The 17,706-nt window shown below is 38.7% G+C and overlaps 2 protein-coding genes across 3 annotated transcripts in view; one reads left to right on the forward strand and one right to left on the reverse strand.

Annotated features, from left to right (window-relative positions):
* The window catches only part of LOC107042055, a 366,486-nt gene that overhangs the window by 334,076 nt on the left and 14,704 nt on the right, over window positions 1-17,706 (reverse strand). The gene's annotated exons all lie outside the window — the stretch shown is intronic.
* Window positions 7,120-8,709, forward strand: LOC107042051 (piggyBac transposable element-derived protein 4-like). Its single transcript, XM_015262920.1, has one exon. The coding sequence runs from the start codon at window positions 7,120-7,122 to the stop codon at window positions 8,707-8,709; it is 1,590 nt and encodes a 529-aa protein (XP_015118406.1).

Here is a 17,706-nt window from a genome sequence, read left to right on the forward strand (position 1 = left end):
CGCCTAAGGAATTCTCAGAATTCCTTACAAAGAATAATTGAAAATCAAATTCAAGTGAGGATTTTCCCGGACTGGATTTTAGCCAATCACAGCGCAGTATTCGAAGTCACGATACTCTTGTATCAAATTTTTTCGGAAATTGCACACTATCGTCTGGAAATTGCATCTGATAATTGCATAATAGCTCTTCATTTATTTCTAACCAATTGGATGTTTTCCTAGAAGAAGCCCTCGAATACTGCGCTCCGCTTGGCCAAAATCCAGTCCCGGAAAATTCTCCCCCGAATACCCCTCGACCTTCAAAATTAATTGCAATATTTCCCTCAAGCTTCCCTGCAAACAAACAAAAGTGTTGTGTAGAAAAATCGCTCGTGCTGCGCACTCGGGATTTTTAGCCTGCAAAACTTAACACTTTCATTTGTTTGCAAGGAAGATATCAAGAAATATTCCGATAATTTTGAAGATCTTGGGGTATTATAACTGAAAATTAGTCAATTAGTCAAACTATTCAGTGAAAATTAGTCAAAATTAAGAAAATTCAGGTGAACATATTTTTGAATTTTCATTCAATTAAAGATTCCGCTGAATTGTCCTTTTTGTGGAAAGAAATGTTAAATTTGATTTAAATTCAATGGAATTGACAATTTTTTAACAGTCGAAACACGAAGATTCCCCAACTTACTTACTTTTCAAACTTACTTTTTCAATGAAAATGAATATACAGTATCAAATTATGCCGATTATTCAATTGATAGAAAATTTAAGTATATATTTACTTAAATTTTCCTTATTGCCATAGACTTTTCTGGAATGATTAAACGGAAATTTACAGTTTCTATTCATTTTTTCCTTAAAATGTGAATTTTTCACCGACGAAAGTCCTACTTGATAAGCATTAATTCCTGTTAAAAACCTTCCAACAGTGAGATTCAATATTCATGTTCGATTGAAAATTCAAGGGAGTGGTGGAATTTCCATCTTATTTTTATTCTAAACTTTTTGAGTTCAATTGAATTCCTGTCAACATTTGGCATTTCATATTCCTCTTAAATGAAATTGATTGTGACTCTCCTGAAAATTGCTGCTGAATTCATCAAATTCACACTTTTGCTTCCGAATGGAAGCATTAAAATCGTTCTATTTTGAGATTCTCTAATTTTGCTTGGAAATCATGTAGAATGATCTGAAATGTAAAAATACGAAGTTTGACCTTCTTTGTAATAACAATGCAGTGTAAAACCGCCTAGATCCGTACTTTGACGCAATCCATGAATAGTCACACTATTACTGCTTCACTTTGTGAGAATGAATGAATGATTCCATCAAGCCTGAGGAGAAGTACTGACGAAAACATTTTATAAACTGTAACGAACATGTGGGGATGTACGTTAGGAATAACAAACAATCTGATAACAACCTACCCCTGCGACATTATACGACGATCCGTGAGTAAAGGGTGAAGAGAGAGAGAGAGTTTTGTTTAGGGTTCTACTAAAAAGTGGCAAAATGTTAGCTTATCCCCGCGATGACTGAATTCGCATCTGTTTATTGTATTAATTCGCGAGATTTGATTAGTTACGCGTTTTTGAGGGCCCATGGAATTATCGCGAAGAAGGGCCAAGTTATGAGTTATACGGTAATTTTTATGGGGTCAACCCTATTGTTAATCCCGCGGAAAATCGATTAGGTTCGGTTGCAATACCAGCGCTCCAAAATTTTGTTGAATTTTACGGGGTTAAATGGTTACCTTTGGTGTTTTTGGTGGAAGGTCATTGGAGCAAGTGCAACCCTTGTCTCCGGCGAATTGCCAGGTTGCTTTAAAGTTTAGTTCAGAAAACAAAATCGAAATAATTGGTAATTTGATGGTATTGGTCTTTTAACCCCGTGAATCCCGGAGAACCGATCCGTGGGAGGCGCCAAAAACCCTCAGTAATTATCCGAACGTTCGTCTGTTCGGCTTCGTCCGGTCAAATAATTAGTTAAATTATTGGTTTCGTTTAGTTAAATTGTTAGAATTGGTTCGAATTAAGTCGGGGTCTTACGGAAGGACCTCGCGGAAGTAGGCGTGTCCGCACCAAGCAAAATCATTTTGATTGAGCGGTGAATTCGGCACTCTGAACGGCTTCGATACGCTCGTGAGTCGAGTCAGTTCTGTGTTACCTGTTAGATAGTGAGAAAAACGCCAAAGAGGAATAGGAGAATATCAAACGTGAGTTTTGGGGCCTAAGTAATTGATTTACTTTTCCGAGCCAGTTTCGAATGGTTTCGGCTTCCTCGTGTCGGCCTTCCGCCACTCACAGGGTTGTGATATAATAGAATAATTCTCTGGGTTATATTTTAGTAACTTGGAGGTGTTGATCGTTCCACCAATAATTTATATATTTAGGGTTAATTAGGGCCAGTACGATTTTTCCCCCCTTTTTGGGTGGTTTAGAGGACGTTTTATTGCTGTTGAAAACGGTTGCATACTTCCGAACGGAGAATTCTCCATTCGGCTATTTCTCTCGCTCCCGTGGCAGAGAGCCTTCCCTCTCCCTCTACGAGACATTCATGTAGAGCGGCTCAAGCATTCCCCATGAATGCTTCCCCCTCACGTCACCCCACTAACACCCATCCGCACCTACAAGCTGCGGCTCTCGCTTCCCGCACGTAATCCGTCGTTTAGAATTCCCTCCGGTTGTTAATCAACGCGGACTGGCTTCCAATGATCCAAAATTGATAATTTTGGTATCGTTGGCTTCTCTAGACTTTTCTGAACATATTTGCTCTGGGTCTTTCGGATCTTACTCTACCGATTTTCTGCTACGGCGAGTTTAGTTTTAGCGAATTTTCATTTTCCGCAGTACGTTATACGTACATCGCTGGGTTTATCTCCTCTCTCTCCCACTCTCACGGTAGTCGATACACCTCTCCTCCCGATTCTTGGAATTCACGAGCATTTAGGGATTAGCGCATTATATTCGGATATTGCCACTTGAGGAATTTGATGATGTCAACTTTACAACAGAGTTAATCGATAATTGATTATTTTCGGGACCAGATATTTCAAGTTAGTTTTATTATTTTTGATTGGTTGACAGAATACTGGTTATTATTGCAAATCGTCCTTTTCTTTCTGTTGAAATTAAAATGTAAAAATTCTGTAAATTATTTAATTTTGAAAACTTCAATAGTGAAATAAGTAAGGACAATGTCGATTTCTTCATTTTTTTGTAGTTTTTGACCACCCAATAATCCGTCTTCACCTGAAATCCACTCCTCTCTCCACAACCTAGCACACTGAACGAATCGAGGACCGTTACCTTTCCCCAAAAATCTAGTTCTCTTCGTTTTTGGTTTGTCGTGTTTGGGACTCGAAATTCGTGTACTTCCGGTTTGATAATTCCGGCTAAAAATTATCTGGCGCCGATTATTCGTTTTATTTTGAGTTAATTAGATTTAGGGGAAGAAGAGCGAAGGTAATAGGCATTTTTAATCCCCATGCAAAAATGTCACGTTACAAAACTTGGAAATTCAGTGAATTTCAATGTTTGAAATGAGGTAGGAATCATCGATGTGGATTCAACGAATTCAATGGAATCGCATTGAGTCATGAAACCACTGATCATCAGGTTTCAAGCCAATTAAATCATGAATTCAATGAACTAATTGTAATTACTCGTGTTGTTGGGTCTTAAGCAGTGCAGTTAGTATGAACCAAAAAACTCCACAATTTGAAAATTCACGGATGGTATAGGAATTTAAAAATAAAAAATATATATAAATTACAACGCGAAAATAAATGTGCCTCACTAACGTCTGAGGAATTACGGAGGAATTGCGAATGACTGCAAAGCCGAATAAAATTTCATCTAAGAATTATAATATTTTTGGCCACTTTTGTAAACTCAACAAAATAGCAGTGACAATGTCAAACTGCTGAAGTTATGACCGAAAAAACTATCATGTCATATGACGAAAAAAAATGTCACTCATTTTCACATTCCTATTCTTAAACCTCAGATAGAACTTCCAAGAAAACGCAAACGATTCATTTGGCGAGGGCAGCGAAGATCTATACCGGAGTTTCACGTTGTTTTCACGGAATTTAAATTATGTGGACTCTCGATATAGTCGATATAGCATTCGTTATGGTCGCATCTAGAATAGAAGACATCAAAACAAATATTTTGAAGAAAAAACTGAAATTGGTTGAGTAGCTTTTGGTGAGAAATCAAGCGGCCCTATAAGCCAATGCGTTCGAATGTCAATGAATATTGAAAGTAAATAATAATAACAAGACTCGAATGTATCCTGGTGAGAAGGAAAACGTGGATGCATCCGAGTGTTGTTATTATTGTGTATGTCCAATATTTATTGACATTCGAATGCATTGGCTCATAGGGCCCCTTGATTTCTCCCCTTTTTCCAAATTTAGTGATCACTCGGCCACTGTTTTTTAAACATCAATCTTTCGTCACTCAAGCGCTTCTCTCACTCCATCACCTACAGGATCCGAAACGTAAACACTTCAGTGTTTTCGGCAAGAATTTCTTTGAGGCGTTATTGTCGCGATTGCGCGGTAGGGGTAGGAAAATACAATCGCATTCTCAGAATTGGCTTCGCCTATTGCACCATATGTGCAACTGTAATGAGAGTCTCCTGTAGACTTTCAGTAGCAACTTATCAACAATTCACCAAGAGAATTCAATAAGATTTTCATCTCCATTTGCAATTCAATTTCTAGAATAAATTCCACTATTCAAACTTTATCCAATGCTTCACATTCATTGAATTTGCTAAAAAAAAATTGTAGGCGGCTGTATCGTTGATACAGCTGGAATTGTACGTGGGTACGTCCATGGTCTTATGAATGGTCTTTGGAATGGTCCATGGTCTTTGGAATTTTCTAGAAACTCCTTGAAGTTTTTCGAAATTTCAAGAAACTTCTCGAATTACCTCGAAATATTCCAAATTTTCTAGAATTCCGATGGATGGCACTGCACATAAGGACCGTTTCCCAAAATGACCCCCCATATTGAAATCATAGATGTATCCACGTCAAAAATCCATTCATTCCTATTTCGCAAGTAAAGTTGTAAATTTGATAATGAATGTATCCTGCCTACGCTGAGCATAGTTCGCAGATCAGTCCATGCTTATCAACGCAAAGTTTCTTGGCTTTATCTAACAGTGTAAATAGACAGGAGAGCCTGTCTCAAACAGTGCTTGTCCAAGTTTTTCATAACTAAGGGAGAGAATGCAAACAAGTTCGTCACTTTTACACTGAGAGAAAAATCTGCGAAAATGTACATCATGTTTATTTAAGGGAAGCAAATTACTTTCAATGGCTTAAATCTCAGAATATTTGCGCTTCATGGAACTCGAATAAATTCGCATTTATCACTATCGATCCGCAATACATCATGAATGTATTACATATCGAAACATTGGAAGTGCATAAAAAAAATCATTAGAACCACAAATACTTGAAGAGTGACGATTCTTCTACACGATTTGAGTGAGTTTATTTTCAACAAAATCGTACTAGCTCTCAAGCGATTGAAGTAAAATTACTTGTCTCGTGTAAATGTGTTTCACATATTAGAATTTTTTTTCTTATTGTTAGTGATGCCGTCGAGACTACACGATAAATTTTTCGGATAGATCATCACTGTCCGAAAAAACATCAAAAGTTTTGGAATCGTTGCAATCTCGAAAGACATTGGGTTGGTGCATCACGTCACGAGTTTTTGAGCACTTATTTTGCCTAGGTCTCGACTTTTTCGTTTTTTCCTGTTTCAGAAAAAACTGAAAAAGTCGAGACCCAAGCAAGATAAGTCCTCTCAAAATCGTGACGAGATTCACCGACACCATGTTTTTTGAGATGGCGACGATTCCAAAACTTTCGATGTGTTTCTGACCGTAACGATCTGTCCAAAAATTTTATCGTGTAGTCTCGATAACATCACTACTTATTGTACAAATGCATAACAGGTGGCTTTGCACTCTAATAAAATTTCCAAATTCACGTTATTATAGTCAGGAATTTTTCCACCTGCATCGTTGCTCAACTCTGGAGTAAAAAATGTTGAAATTGAAAATATTCCCATCCTATTATATCGTATCCTAAAGGTAACAACAATTAATCGATTCTCTCGAAACAGAATCGAAATTTCGAGAGAGTGAGGCGTTAACCCTTCTGAACTGGCGTAATGAGCACGGCGCCGCCTTTTTTCGTTTTTCGCAACTGGCAGTCACAAGTTTGGTTTAAAAAATCTCGAAAAATTAGAATGCCTATTTAAAACCTTTTGAAATCAGATGGTGAGATTTTTATTCTCCAAAAATCCGTATATACCTCGTGAAAAAATAATTTAGTGAGCGCGGCACGCAAAAACGGCGTCACGCCGCCCGGAGCCAATGGATACATGCAGTCGATTTCTAGCCACGCTGTTGCCACGATGTGTACGCCAGTACCCCCACCCAGGCAGTTGTATCCAACATGCCGGTTTGAACACGTGAGACGTCCATTTCCAACAGACGTACGAATTTCGACTCTCAAATTTTTCATCCAAAATTATCACGAAGTTCTGGGAGAAGTAGTGTTTTATGGAAATGTTATTCACGCTGTGAATACTATAGTAAGCAGTGAATGGGTTCCTTTGAAATGAATCGAGTCGGCTAGTGTGTGATAACCTTGAGTCATCCAGTTATTTTCTCGTTTACTGTTCGCTGTTTATAGAACTAAAATCTAAAAGAATGCGAGGGTTAGTTATTGGGAAATATAGGACACATGTGGAGTAACCTGACTTTCATAAAGTTTCGAATGAGCAGTTTGAGGTTATCAACAAGAGGTTTGTACTATTTTTTTCTAGTGGGACGTACGTGAAGTCAAATGGACACTCCTGGCTTGTTCTTGAATTTTATTCACATATTCAATCTTCAATAGAACAGAATAATTTTTTGTTATAAAATTGTTCCTCTTTTTGATAAGTACAGACTGACATAAATTAATAATTTTGTTCCTGAGTTATAAACATTGGAAAATATGTCAAAAGTGTTCATTTTGCCTCACTCACTCCTCTAAATCTATCGACGAATATAAATAAAAACGGTACAGTGATTTTTTTGTAGTCTAAAATGGCGGAAAGACAACAAAAAGCCTGGGCAGTGGACAGTGAGGATGAAAATACTGAGGAATCTCGTCAGGCAGAAGATACAGATTATTCTGACGAGGAGGCTGAATCTGGACCCGATGACGAGGGCGAATCTCCATCCAATTCTGATGCAGAATCCTCTTCCAATTCCTCAAAAGTTCCTCCATTCTACCTTGGGAAAGACAAAACGACGAAGTGGTCGACAAAATTTCCTGATGCCAATAAAACTGAGAAACGCAATGTTTTTACTGAGACTGCTGGAGTAAAAAGACCTGCGAAAGGGGCCAAAACGGAAATCGAGGCCTGGCAGCTGTACTTCTCTGATGACATTATTCAAAAAATAGTTGACCACATCAATGTCAAATTGAGAGTTCTAAGAGGTAATTGTCAACGTCCAAGGAGCTGTTCGGACACTGACGTGGAAGAGATGAAAGCTCTCTTTGGATTACTTCATTATGCCGGTACCTTGAAGGTAGCACACATCCACACAAGGGATTTATGGGCCACAGACGGCACGGCCCCTTCAATTTTCAGATGTGTGATGAGTGAATCTCGTTTCTGTTTGCTACTTCGTGCTTTACGTTTCGATGATGCTGAGTCTAGAGAATCTCGGAGGAAGACTGATAAACTTGCACCAATCCGAGAGATCTGGAAAGAGATGGTCCACAAATTCAAAAAAATGTACTGCCCAGGAGAACTCATTACGTTGGATGAGATGATGTTCGGGTTCAAGGGACGATGCAGTTTTAGACAATATTTACCCCTCAAACCAAACAGTTATGGATTGAAAGTTTTTGCGGTTCTGGATGCTACGACGTATTATACATGTAACGCTGAAATTTACCTAGGTAAACAGACACCAGGACGCCATGCAGTTGACAACAGACCGAGTGCAGTAGTGCCAAGATTGACGAGGCCCTACCTCAATAACGGGAGGAATATCACAACAGACAATTGGTTTAGCTCAGTACCTACTGTTGATGATCTCAAGGACAATTTTGACACAACGTGCGTGGCGACTTTGAAGAAGAACAAGAGAGAGATTCCACCTGAATTTGTAACACACAAAGGTCGTTCAGTCAATTCAACACTAGCTGGTTATAACAAAGGCAAAGTATTGATATCGTATGTTCCCAAAAAGAGTAAAATTGTAGTTCTTCTGTCATCTATGCATACATCAGCGGCCATTGATCCAGCGTCAGGAGCGAAGAAGAAGCCAGAAATTATCACTTTTTACAACTCGACAAAGGGAGGGGTTGACACAACTGATCACTTGAGATCCAAGTACAGCATAGTTAGATATTGTTGCAAATGGCCCCTCACTGTATTTTTTGGTATCATGGATATCGTGGGAATTAATTCGCAGATCGTTTTCGCGGAGCACACTGGGGTTAAAGTACCACACAAACAGTATTTGAAGACCATTGCTAAAAATTTAAGTGTTCCATGGATGCTCAGACGTTTGAAGATACCAAATTTAAGAATTGATCTACGAAGTTCAATTAAGAAATACGCTGGTCTCAATACAGACATTGAAAGCTCCTTGAACGAAGAGAGAGGCAGGTGTTATTAGTGTCCCTTGAAGTTGAGTCGTAAAACCACATCGAGATGTGTTTCTTGTTTCCACCTCATTTGTGGAATTGAGCATACTCGTAAAATATGTGAAAATTGTTTTGAGGATCGAGATCTAGCTGAGGATTGAACACGAAGAGACATATTCATCGAAAATCAATAACCATTTGGTGAAACCCCACAACTGGTTGTTGAAGTTGATCAACTAGACCTATGGAAAATTTAATAGAAGAAAGTCATTGAATTTACGATGACACGTTCAAGAAAAAGATTTAGCTCCAGGAGCGTGTTTTTTTTCTGATCTTGAGGTGGTTCGTGAGGGAGATAAAGGTTTAGTTAACAAGATAATTCGTGTTTATTGTCTTAATCTATCTTATGTTTTTCACAATGCATTTATGGAGAGTTAAGTTTTTGAGTTTAATAATAATTTTCTCATGTGATGGGAAAGAAGAATTTAAATGAAAGACGCAATTTTAATAAGATTTTCTTTAAAGTCGAATAGAATGAATTCGAATCACTAGAATTTTCACAATTCTCACAGGTCGAAATTATTTTATTCGAGTCAGTGCATAATAAGGTGTTGATATTATAGATGAGTGAATATTTTAGTGAGAGATGGATACTTGCGTGAATAATTCGCAAAGAGAAAAAATCAACAATGTTATGATTATCGGGGTTGTTTCATGATTGTTCAAATATATCCTATAAGTTATTGGAAATGTAGTGTTAAGAAAATGGTTCAGTTCTCCAGGTTTACGTTGAAGATTTTCAAGCATAATTTTCTTCAAAAAATTGTGTTCGTATGTCAGAAAATTCAGAGGAAGAAGAAGAAAAATTTAACCTCAATGACTGAATGGTGATTAATACATATAGAGTCAATTTGACTTGGATTGGTTCAACGTTTTGAGGACAGGGTTCATGTTTTATTGTTCATAGTCAATATTGCATGTGATGCAGAGATAACCGATTAGTATGTAATTTTCTAATGAAGCATTCCAAAGTGGAAAACTAGGTGTAAGTCGCTGTTGATTGTTCAAATGTTTTGTATTGAGGATTTTTAATTTTATAAAAAGTTGATGGTATGGATGTGAGAGGACCGTAAAAGAGAAGTACCTGAAAAACTAGTATTCTTCAAATTTTCTTATTAGTGTTTCATGGGCAGAAGATACATTCATATAAAAACCTGGATATTCTCAGAGAAAAAATATGAGCCTTGAAAAGTTTTCGTTCCGTATATGTTGTGCTTAGTTTTTAAAATACTGACGATATCATTCTTGAAATGAAAAAAAATGTTCAAATGATAGACAAATATTGTTGTTATTGAAAAAAGCAATAAAGATAATAGAAGGTGAAGGCATGTGAAAATGTTTTAATTTCCGTATTTTGGTTCCAATGAGAAAGAAGTCTCTGAGTCCATGATTCGAATCATCATGAATCACCGCGCTCGGACGTGGCAATACCGCGTTCACTGTAACACGGGCGGCACCGTGCCTACCGAGCCAGTGGACTCGACCGGCGGCCGAACGCCTGTTTAGGAGGGTTAATTGAGCCTTCCAAGCTTGGGTGCAACATTGGAATTCATGAAGTAAATATTATTAGAGAGTCTCATGGTTTCGAAATTGAATTTATTTTTTCCAACCTTACGAGAATCTCGTACATTTCTGAAACAAGAACAAGGCCATTCTGAAGTGGTGGCAGTGCAAATATATCCAAATTACAGCAACACAGAGCAATGAAATTAGCACATTCAGCAAAGTTTTAATCTACACACTGTTTGATAATTTTTTACTGCCGTTTCCTGGTAATTTTCCGTCGATATTTCTTTCTCATTGTAAAGTGAAAGTGAATCAGTAGAGACTTCAATGAAAAAAAGAAAGAAATTGGAATTTTTTAGTATTTAGGGATCGGTAGAAGTGTGTAAGACTGTTGTTAACCACAGTCTGCAGGGTGGAGTCGTGGCATTTGAAGAGACCACCTTCATCGCGAAGTAATGGCTAACTTCTAACTTATTCGATGTATTTGAATAATTTTCTGTTGTTCAATGAAGTTAATCATATCTTGAGTTCAGCCCTTGACATGAATCCTACATGCATGGGATTTTTCTTAATTTTAAATGGAATTTTTCTGTCTTTTCAGTGTCATCACTCCGGAGCATCAGTCCATTTAAATTATCAAGCAACAAGAATTGTTTTGGAATCATGAATACAGAGAAATAAACGTTTTGAATTTCAGTGACATTTCACCGATTTTCAGGAACATGTCACGGATTTCCTTGGACATGTCACCGACTTTCAGGATTCAATTCCCAATCATCAATGATGATACTGGATACAGTAGAGAGACCCTGATTATCAATAATTTTTATCACTAGAATTTGGTGATCGATTTCTAAAAATTCAAGACGGATTCCTGAAAATCAGTGACATTACTTTGGAAATTAGTGATAATGTCACTAAAAATTGGTGAACAAAGTCTAAATTTCAGAATTTCCCACTCACTGAATTTCACAATCGCAAATCGCTAATAATTGGCGAAAAAATTCCTCGAAATCAGTGACATGTCCCTGAAAATCAAAACTATTTTCGATTCGATGGAAGTTTACTGGTGACGATCGCCTGCCCAATCTTTTCAAAAACTAAAGAAGATTCTTCGCAGGGAAAGGTAATCGTAGAGCGAAATGTAATTCAATGAAAAAATACGTGTTTATAAAGCATATTTTATGATTCGTTCGATTAAAGAAGCTAATCTATGGATACAACAATTATCTTCTTGTACACACTGAGAAAAATCCGGAGGCTATTTCAAAGTCGCGCTCGACATCGACAAAAATTTAAAAGCGCCGAATTTATTTCAAAGTCGCGCTCTTGAATCGAGAGCGGCACCGTTGATTCATAATTTTCGGTGCTTGGGGTCCTATTTTCCGCCGTCAAAAAGCCGCGCTCTTAATTCAATATCGCCGGGATTCAGTTCAATGTTGACGCGAATTATTCAAGCGTAGGAACCTTTGATTTAAAGTTCCTCACGCTCTTGATTTATACGAATCAAAATTGAAGTCTAAGGCAATTGATTCAATGTCTCACGTCGATGAATTGTGAGCATGACGTACGATTCGAGGTGAGAAAAATGTATGCATTTCACAGGTATGTACATTTCCTGAGTCAAAATTTTACCGGGTCTCCGACGTAGTTTCAACGTTTTGAACCTACATTGCTTTGATGTTCAAATTCTCCGCCGAATTTTTACCGTACTTTCAACTTATCTCAACGTGAAGGCCCATAGACGTTGAAAAACACTCAATATCCACCGTATATTAAACGTACTCTCAACGTTAATGACGTTTGTTTTCTGTTAACGTACGTTGTAAGTTTCGACGTCCACATTTGATTGTATCAAGGTCATTATGGACGATAATTAAAAAATTCATTACCGTGTTAAAGACTCACGTAACTACATTATTAGTGTTAGTACATTTATAACATTAGTTCGAAGTTCAAATAATCGTGCGTCTGAAGGGTGAGTTATGTCCAAGGGTTAGAAGGGTTAGTTGAGTATAAGGGTCAAATGAGTATAAGAGTGAGTTGAGTCCAAAAGATTACGCGAATCTAAGGGTCAGATAAGTGAAAGCCTCAGTTGAGATTGAATGTCAGTTGAGTTTAAAGATGAGTTGAGCCTAAGGGTCAAAAGAGTACGAAGGGTCAGGCGAATCCAAGGGTTTGATTTGTAAGGGTCAGATAATTAAAAACCTCAGTTGAGTTCAACTGTCAGTTGAATTTAAGGGCCAGTTGTGTATAAGGGTCAGTTGAGTGTATGGGTCAGATGAGTGCGGAGGCCCTATTGCACCTGAGACTCAGATGAGTCTAAGACGAGAATAAGGGTCAAATGAGTCTGAGGGTCAGATCGATTCTGAGGATCAGGTGAGCCAAAGGTCATCTGACTTTTAGATTGAACTGACCCTTAAACTCAACTCAGCCTTTTACTCATCTGACCTTTAGATTCGCCTGACCCTTCGTACTCTTTTGACCCTTAGACTCAACTGACTCATAGATTCGCGTGATCCTTCACACTCAACTGACCCTTCAATCCGCCTGACCCTTTGTAGTTGTTTGACCCTTAGCCTCAACTGACTCTTAGATTCGTCTGATCCTTCGGACTCAAATAACCCTTAGACCCATCTGACCCTTAAACTCAACTAACACTTGGACGCAAGTGACCTTTAAACAGAACTGAAGCTTTTGCGTATCTGACTCTTACTCAACAGACCCTCCAATTCGCATTGACCTGACCCTTAAACTCAACTATCACTGAGACGCATCTAGCCTTTAAACGCAACTCAGACTTCTACTTATCTGACCCATACTCAACTGACCCTTATATTCACCTGACCCTTCGTACCCTTTTGACCCTCAGATTCGTGAGATCTGAGATCGTCGAACTCGGGTGACCCTTATATCCATCTAGCCCTATGCTGAATGTTTTGCGCTTATTGATAAGAAAAACCATCTGGCCCTCATACTCATCTGACCCTTAGATTCATTTGACCCTTAAACTCAACTGAGCCTTTTACTTATCTGACCCTTACTGAACTGACCCTTACCCTGACCCTTTTCGCCTGACCCTTCGTACTCTTTTGACCCTTAGGTTCAACTGACCCTTAGATTCGCGTGCTCCTTCAGACTCAACTAACTCTTACACTTATCTTAACGTAACTTTTACACTTATCGGATCTTTACACTCACTGACTTTTATATGAACGGTCCGACCCTGAGATGGACTCTAATTCCCTCTCATCTCCTCCCCCTCCTGCTTCCCCCTTAATTTCCTGTATTACTCTATTGCCTACTTTCTTTCTGTTTTTTCCTATTTTTCTTCTTATTAGTTGCTTATGTAAACCCGAAAAAAATACAACTCGTCATAAACAACTGTACAGCTCAGAAGCATACCGGGATATCCCACGATCACTGAGCTTGAGCAGTAGCGAGTAAAACCAGAAAAAGGATGGGTGACCGAAAGGGAATACGGCAGAACTACAAGCAGGGATATCTCGAGAACCGATCCGTTTTTTTCTTTTTTTCCCATTTTTGTTTCACCGAGTTAATAATATTTATATTTTTGCCATTCTTCCACCGGTTAATTTATGCAAGATTTAATCAATTAATCGATGTTAGAATGGAACTGGTAGTGTGAAGAGGGAAGGGGGCAGGAAAGAAGGAAAGAATGTACGGTGCAGGAACGTTGGGGATACGTTTAGTTTCAACCTAATTTCAACGTACAATCTGGAAAAAATGGAAAAAAGAGACAGTATTTACGTCGAAAGTAGGTTGAATCGGTGCAGTTGAGCCTGTACACTGGACAACGTACTTTCAACGTCTTAACCCACCAGTGGACCTTGAAACTACGTGGGAGACCCGGTAAAATTTCGACTCGGATTGTTTTAACGTCCAGAGGTCTAAAAAACAGATCTTTCCTCGACAAAAATAAATCGCGCCAGCGATGAAAAAAATACATTGAACGATTATGCGAATTCAGGAAGGCCGATCCCCCTTCCCCCCAAAGCCCGCAGCCGTATGTCACCGGACTCATGCACGAACACGCTGAAAAAAATTGAATACCAACACGACGAAAACCAACAAAAACAGGCGCAGTTGGTACTGAGTTGAGTTGAAAATTTTGCCCAACAAGGGGCGGGCGTTGCAGAGTCTATCTGAGCCAACTCCATCCCTCCATTCGCATGCGTTAATTAAATAAAAAAATAAAATTTTCAAATAAAAAAGAAAATTCGGAGTTCGAGAGGGGGTGGAGGGGGGATGCATAATAGGGGAGGGCTGAAAATTTTACTCAACAAGAGGAGGGGGTTGCAGAGTCTATCTGCCCCCAGCCCTCCGTTTGCATGCATTAAATAAATTTTTAAAAAATTGTTGAATTTAAATAAAAATTTGGAGTATTCGGATTTTGCGAGCGGGTGGAAGGGGGACGCACAATAGGGGTGGGTTGAAAATTTTACCCAACAAGGGGAGGAAATTCCAGAATCTATCTGAGCCACCTCCATCCTTCCGGTCGCATGCGTTAATTGAATAAAAAAATGAAATTGTTGAATAAAAAAAAGAAATCTCGAAAATTGGGACCTCGAGAGGGGCGGAGGGGAGATGTATAATAGAGGAGGGTTAAAAATTTCATCCGAGAAGGGGAGGGGGTTGCAAATTATATGTGAACCACCCCCAGCCCTCCATTCGCATACGTTAATGAAATAAAAAAATTAAATTGTTAAATAAAAAAACAATCTCGAAAATTGTGATTTCAAGAGGGGGTGGACGGGAGATGCATAATAGAGGGTTGAAAATTCTATCCGACAAGGGGAGGGGGTTGCAAATTCTATGTGAACCAGCCCCATCCCTCCGTTCGTATGCGTCAATTAAATAAAAAAATAAAATTGTTGAATAAAAATAAGGGACCGACAGCGGTGGCTGTACCTGGGCAGTTTCTTCCCTCAAATGAGGTTGTCCCTTGTCCTTCGGCGAATATGGTACAGGGGGTTGGGGAGTGGGAAGGGAACAAATCTTAAAAACCCGAAAGGGTATACGAGAAGAAAAATAAATAAAATAAAATACGAAATCTCAAAAATTGTGATTTCACAGGGGGGAGGCAGGGGGATGCATAATGGGGGAGGTTTGAACATATTAGCCGACAAGGAGAGGTGGTTGGATAAAATTTCCAACTCTCCCCTATTGTGCGTCCCCCTCCGCCCCCTCGAAAAGTCCAAATACTCAAAATTTTTATTTAAATTTAACAATTTTAGGTTTTATTTAATTGATGAATGCGAACGGAGGGATGGGGGTGGCTCAGACAGACTCTGCAACCCCCTTCCCTTGTTGAGTAAAATTGTCAACCTTCCTCTATAATGCATCTCCCCTCCATCCCCTCTCCAAGTCCGAATTTTCGATATTTTTTGCTCTTATTTAACAATTTCATTTTTTTACTTTTTTATTTGATAATTTGATTTTTTTATTTAATCATCGCATGCGAACGGAGGGCTGAGGGTGGCTCAGATAAACTCTGCAACCCCCTCCCCTTGGAAAAAATTTTGAACCTTCCCCTATTATGCATCTCCCCTCCACCCTTTCTCGAAGTCACAATTTTCGAGATTTCTTGTTTTTATTTAACAATTTCATTTTTTTATTTAATTAACGCATGCGAACGGAGGGCTGGGGTCGACTCAGATAGACTCTGCAACCCCCTCCCGTTCTTGGGTAAAATTTTCAACCCACCCCTATTGTGCGTCCCCCCCTCCACCCCCTCGCAAAGTCCAAATACTCAAAATTTTTATTGAAATTTAATAATTTAATTTTTTTATTGATGTAGTCCGTAAGCTAGGAGGGTTTTTGCACACATTTTAGGTCGCGATGATTTTTTCATTGGATACTATGTTTTTCGACCTGCTGAATCCGAATATGAAGGTCCGCGGCTCGAATTCCTATGAGTTTTTTGTCATTAACAATTTTTTAATAAATAATTGAAAAATCAAATTTTCGGGTCGGGAAAATTTTTTTTTGTAAAATATACGCCGTTTTAAGAGGAGTATGTCCTAAGCCATTTTTTCGTATTCGCAACGGTTCCATCAATAAAAAATCATAAGCAAATGATTTTTCTATGTATTTTCGAAAATATTGATTTTTTTTTTGTATTTCACGTTGTTGCATGAGTTATTTATATGATACATCATACATCATGGAGGAAAGGACTCAGATTATAGTGAATTAGTCATTTTTCAATAATTTGTTTAAATTAAAACAAAAAAAATTTCGACGGAGAAAAAAATTCTTTTACATGTTAGAACCAATTTGAAAAGGGCAAGTCCTTATAATATTTTCCCTAAAGTCAACCATTTGTTCATAAAAAAATTATGAAGAAACTAATTCTTCATAAATTCAACCGAAATTTAAAAATGAGAAAATCCTGCGGATCGATGATGTGGGATTAAATATATATTCAATACTCTTTCTGTGCGAGTATTGAAAAATAATAATCCACCTGACACTCTCAGGATCCAGGACAATAAAAGTTTTCCACACTACAGTTATTTCATCATATATTAATTATGACACGGTCCTTTGGTTTCACAAGAACAGAAACTGATATACGCAATTCCGGCCTTTACACAGGCACATCTGTTATTAGAGCATTTTTAAACCGAATGGCGATAAAAACTGATTATATTTTCTTAGTTTTGAGGCTTTCGCGGCCATTATTAATGACTTGGTTGGCTTCCGGATGGATGCCACGTTGAGTTTCAGCATTGCGCCGACGTTTCGCAAACATTGCAGTCTGCATCTTCAGGGCTATGAGTTCAGATTCTGAGCTCCGATGTGTGGGGGCAGTCCTTATATACCTTCCCTTGTGGCGGTGGGGGAAGGGGAAGGGGGGGGTCAGCCAATCATGTTTTTAATTGATCAGCGGGTCAATTAAAAAACCGGGAGGACGTTTTTCCAAATGGGGTTCACTTGGTATCCTCTGTCCCTGTTGAGGTTGTTAGGGTTTTTGTGGATCTCCAAACCCTCTCGGTATTTCCTTTCGAAATACCCTTGAGACTTGGCCAGCATTTTTGCTTGGTCGTAGTGGATAGTATGTCCAGTATCCATTCAGTGTTCAGCCAGGGCAGACTGTTCTAAGTGACCGTATTTGGAGCACTGCTGGTGTTCTTTGATCCGTGTACTGATCTTCCTCCTGGTTTCTCCAATGTACACTTTCCCGCATGAGCAAGGGATCTCGTACACTCCTGGTGTACTCAAGGCTGGTCTTGGATCCTTCTCGCTCGGCAGCATCTGTCCGATCTTCTTTGGGGGTTGGAAGATCGTTCGGATGTTATGTTTACCAAGTCCTCCTGATGCGTTCTGTTGTGCCTCTCAGATACGGGAGAAGGGCCATTTTAGGTCTTTCCTGGTTTTCCTCAGGAACAGTCTCCTCTTGGAGAGATGAGAGCTTGCTCTGTAGCTTTTGCTTGACC

This window comes from Diachasma alloeum, unplaced genomic scaffold, assembly GCF_001412515.2.
Source record: "Diachasma alloeum isolate Michigan unplaced genomic scaffold, Dall2.0 Dall_scaffold_00406, whole genome shotgun sequence".
NCBI lineage: Eukaryota > Metazoa > Arthropoda > Insecta > Hymenoptera > Braconidae > Diachasma > Diachasma alloeum.

Bases quoted from the DNA above. Each gene is read 5' to 3' on its own strand.
- LOC107042051 (XM_015262920.1), top strand. From the start codon at position 7,120: ATGGCGGAAAGACAACAAAAAGCCTGGGCAGTGGACAGTGAGGATGAA.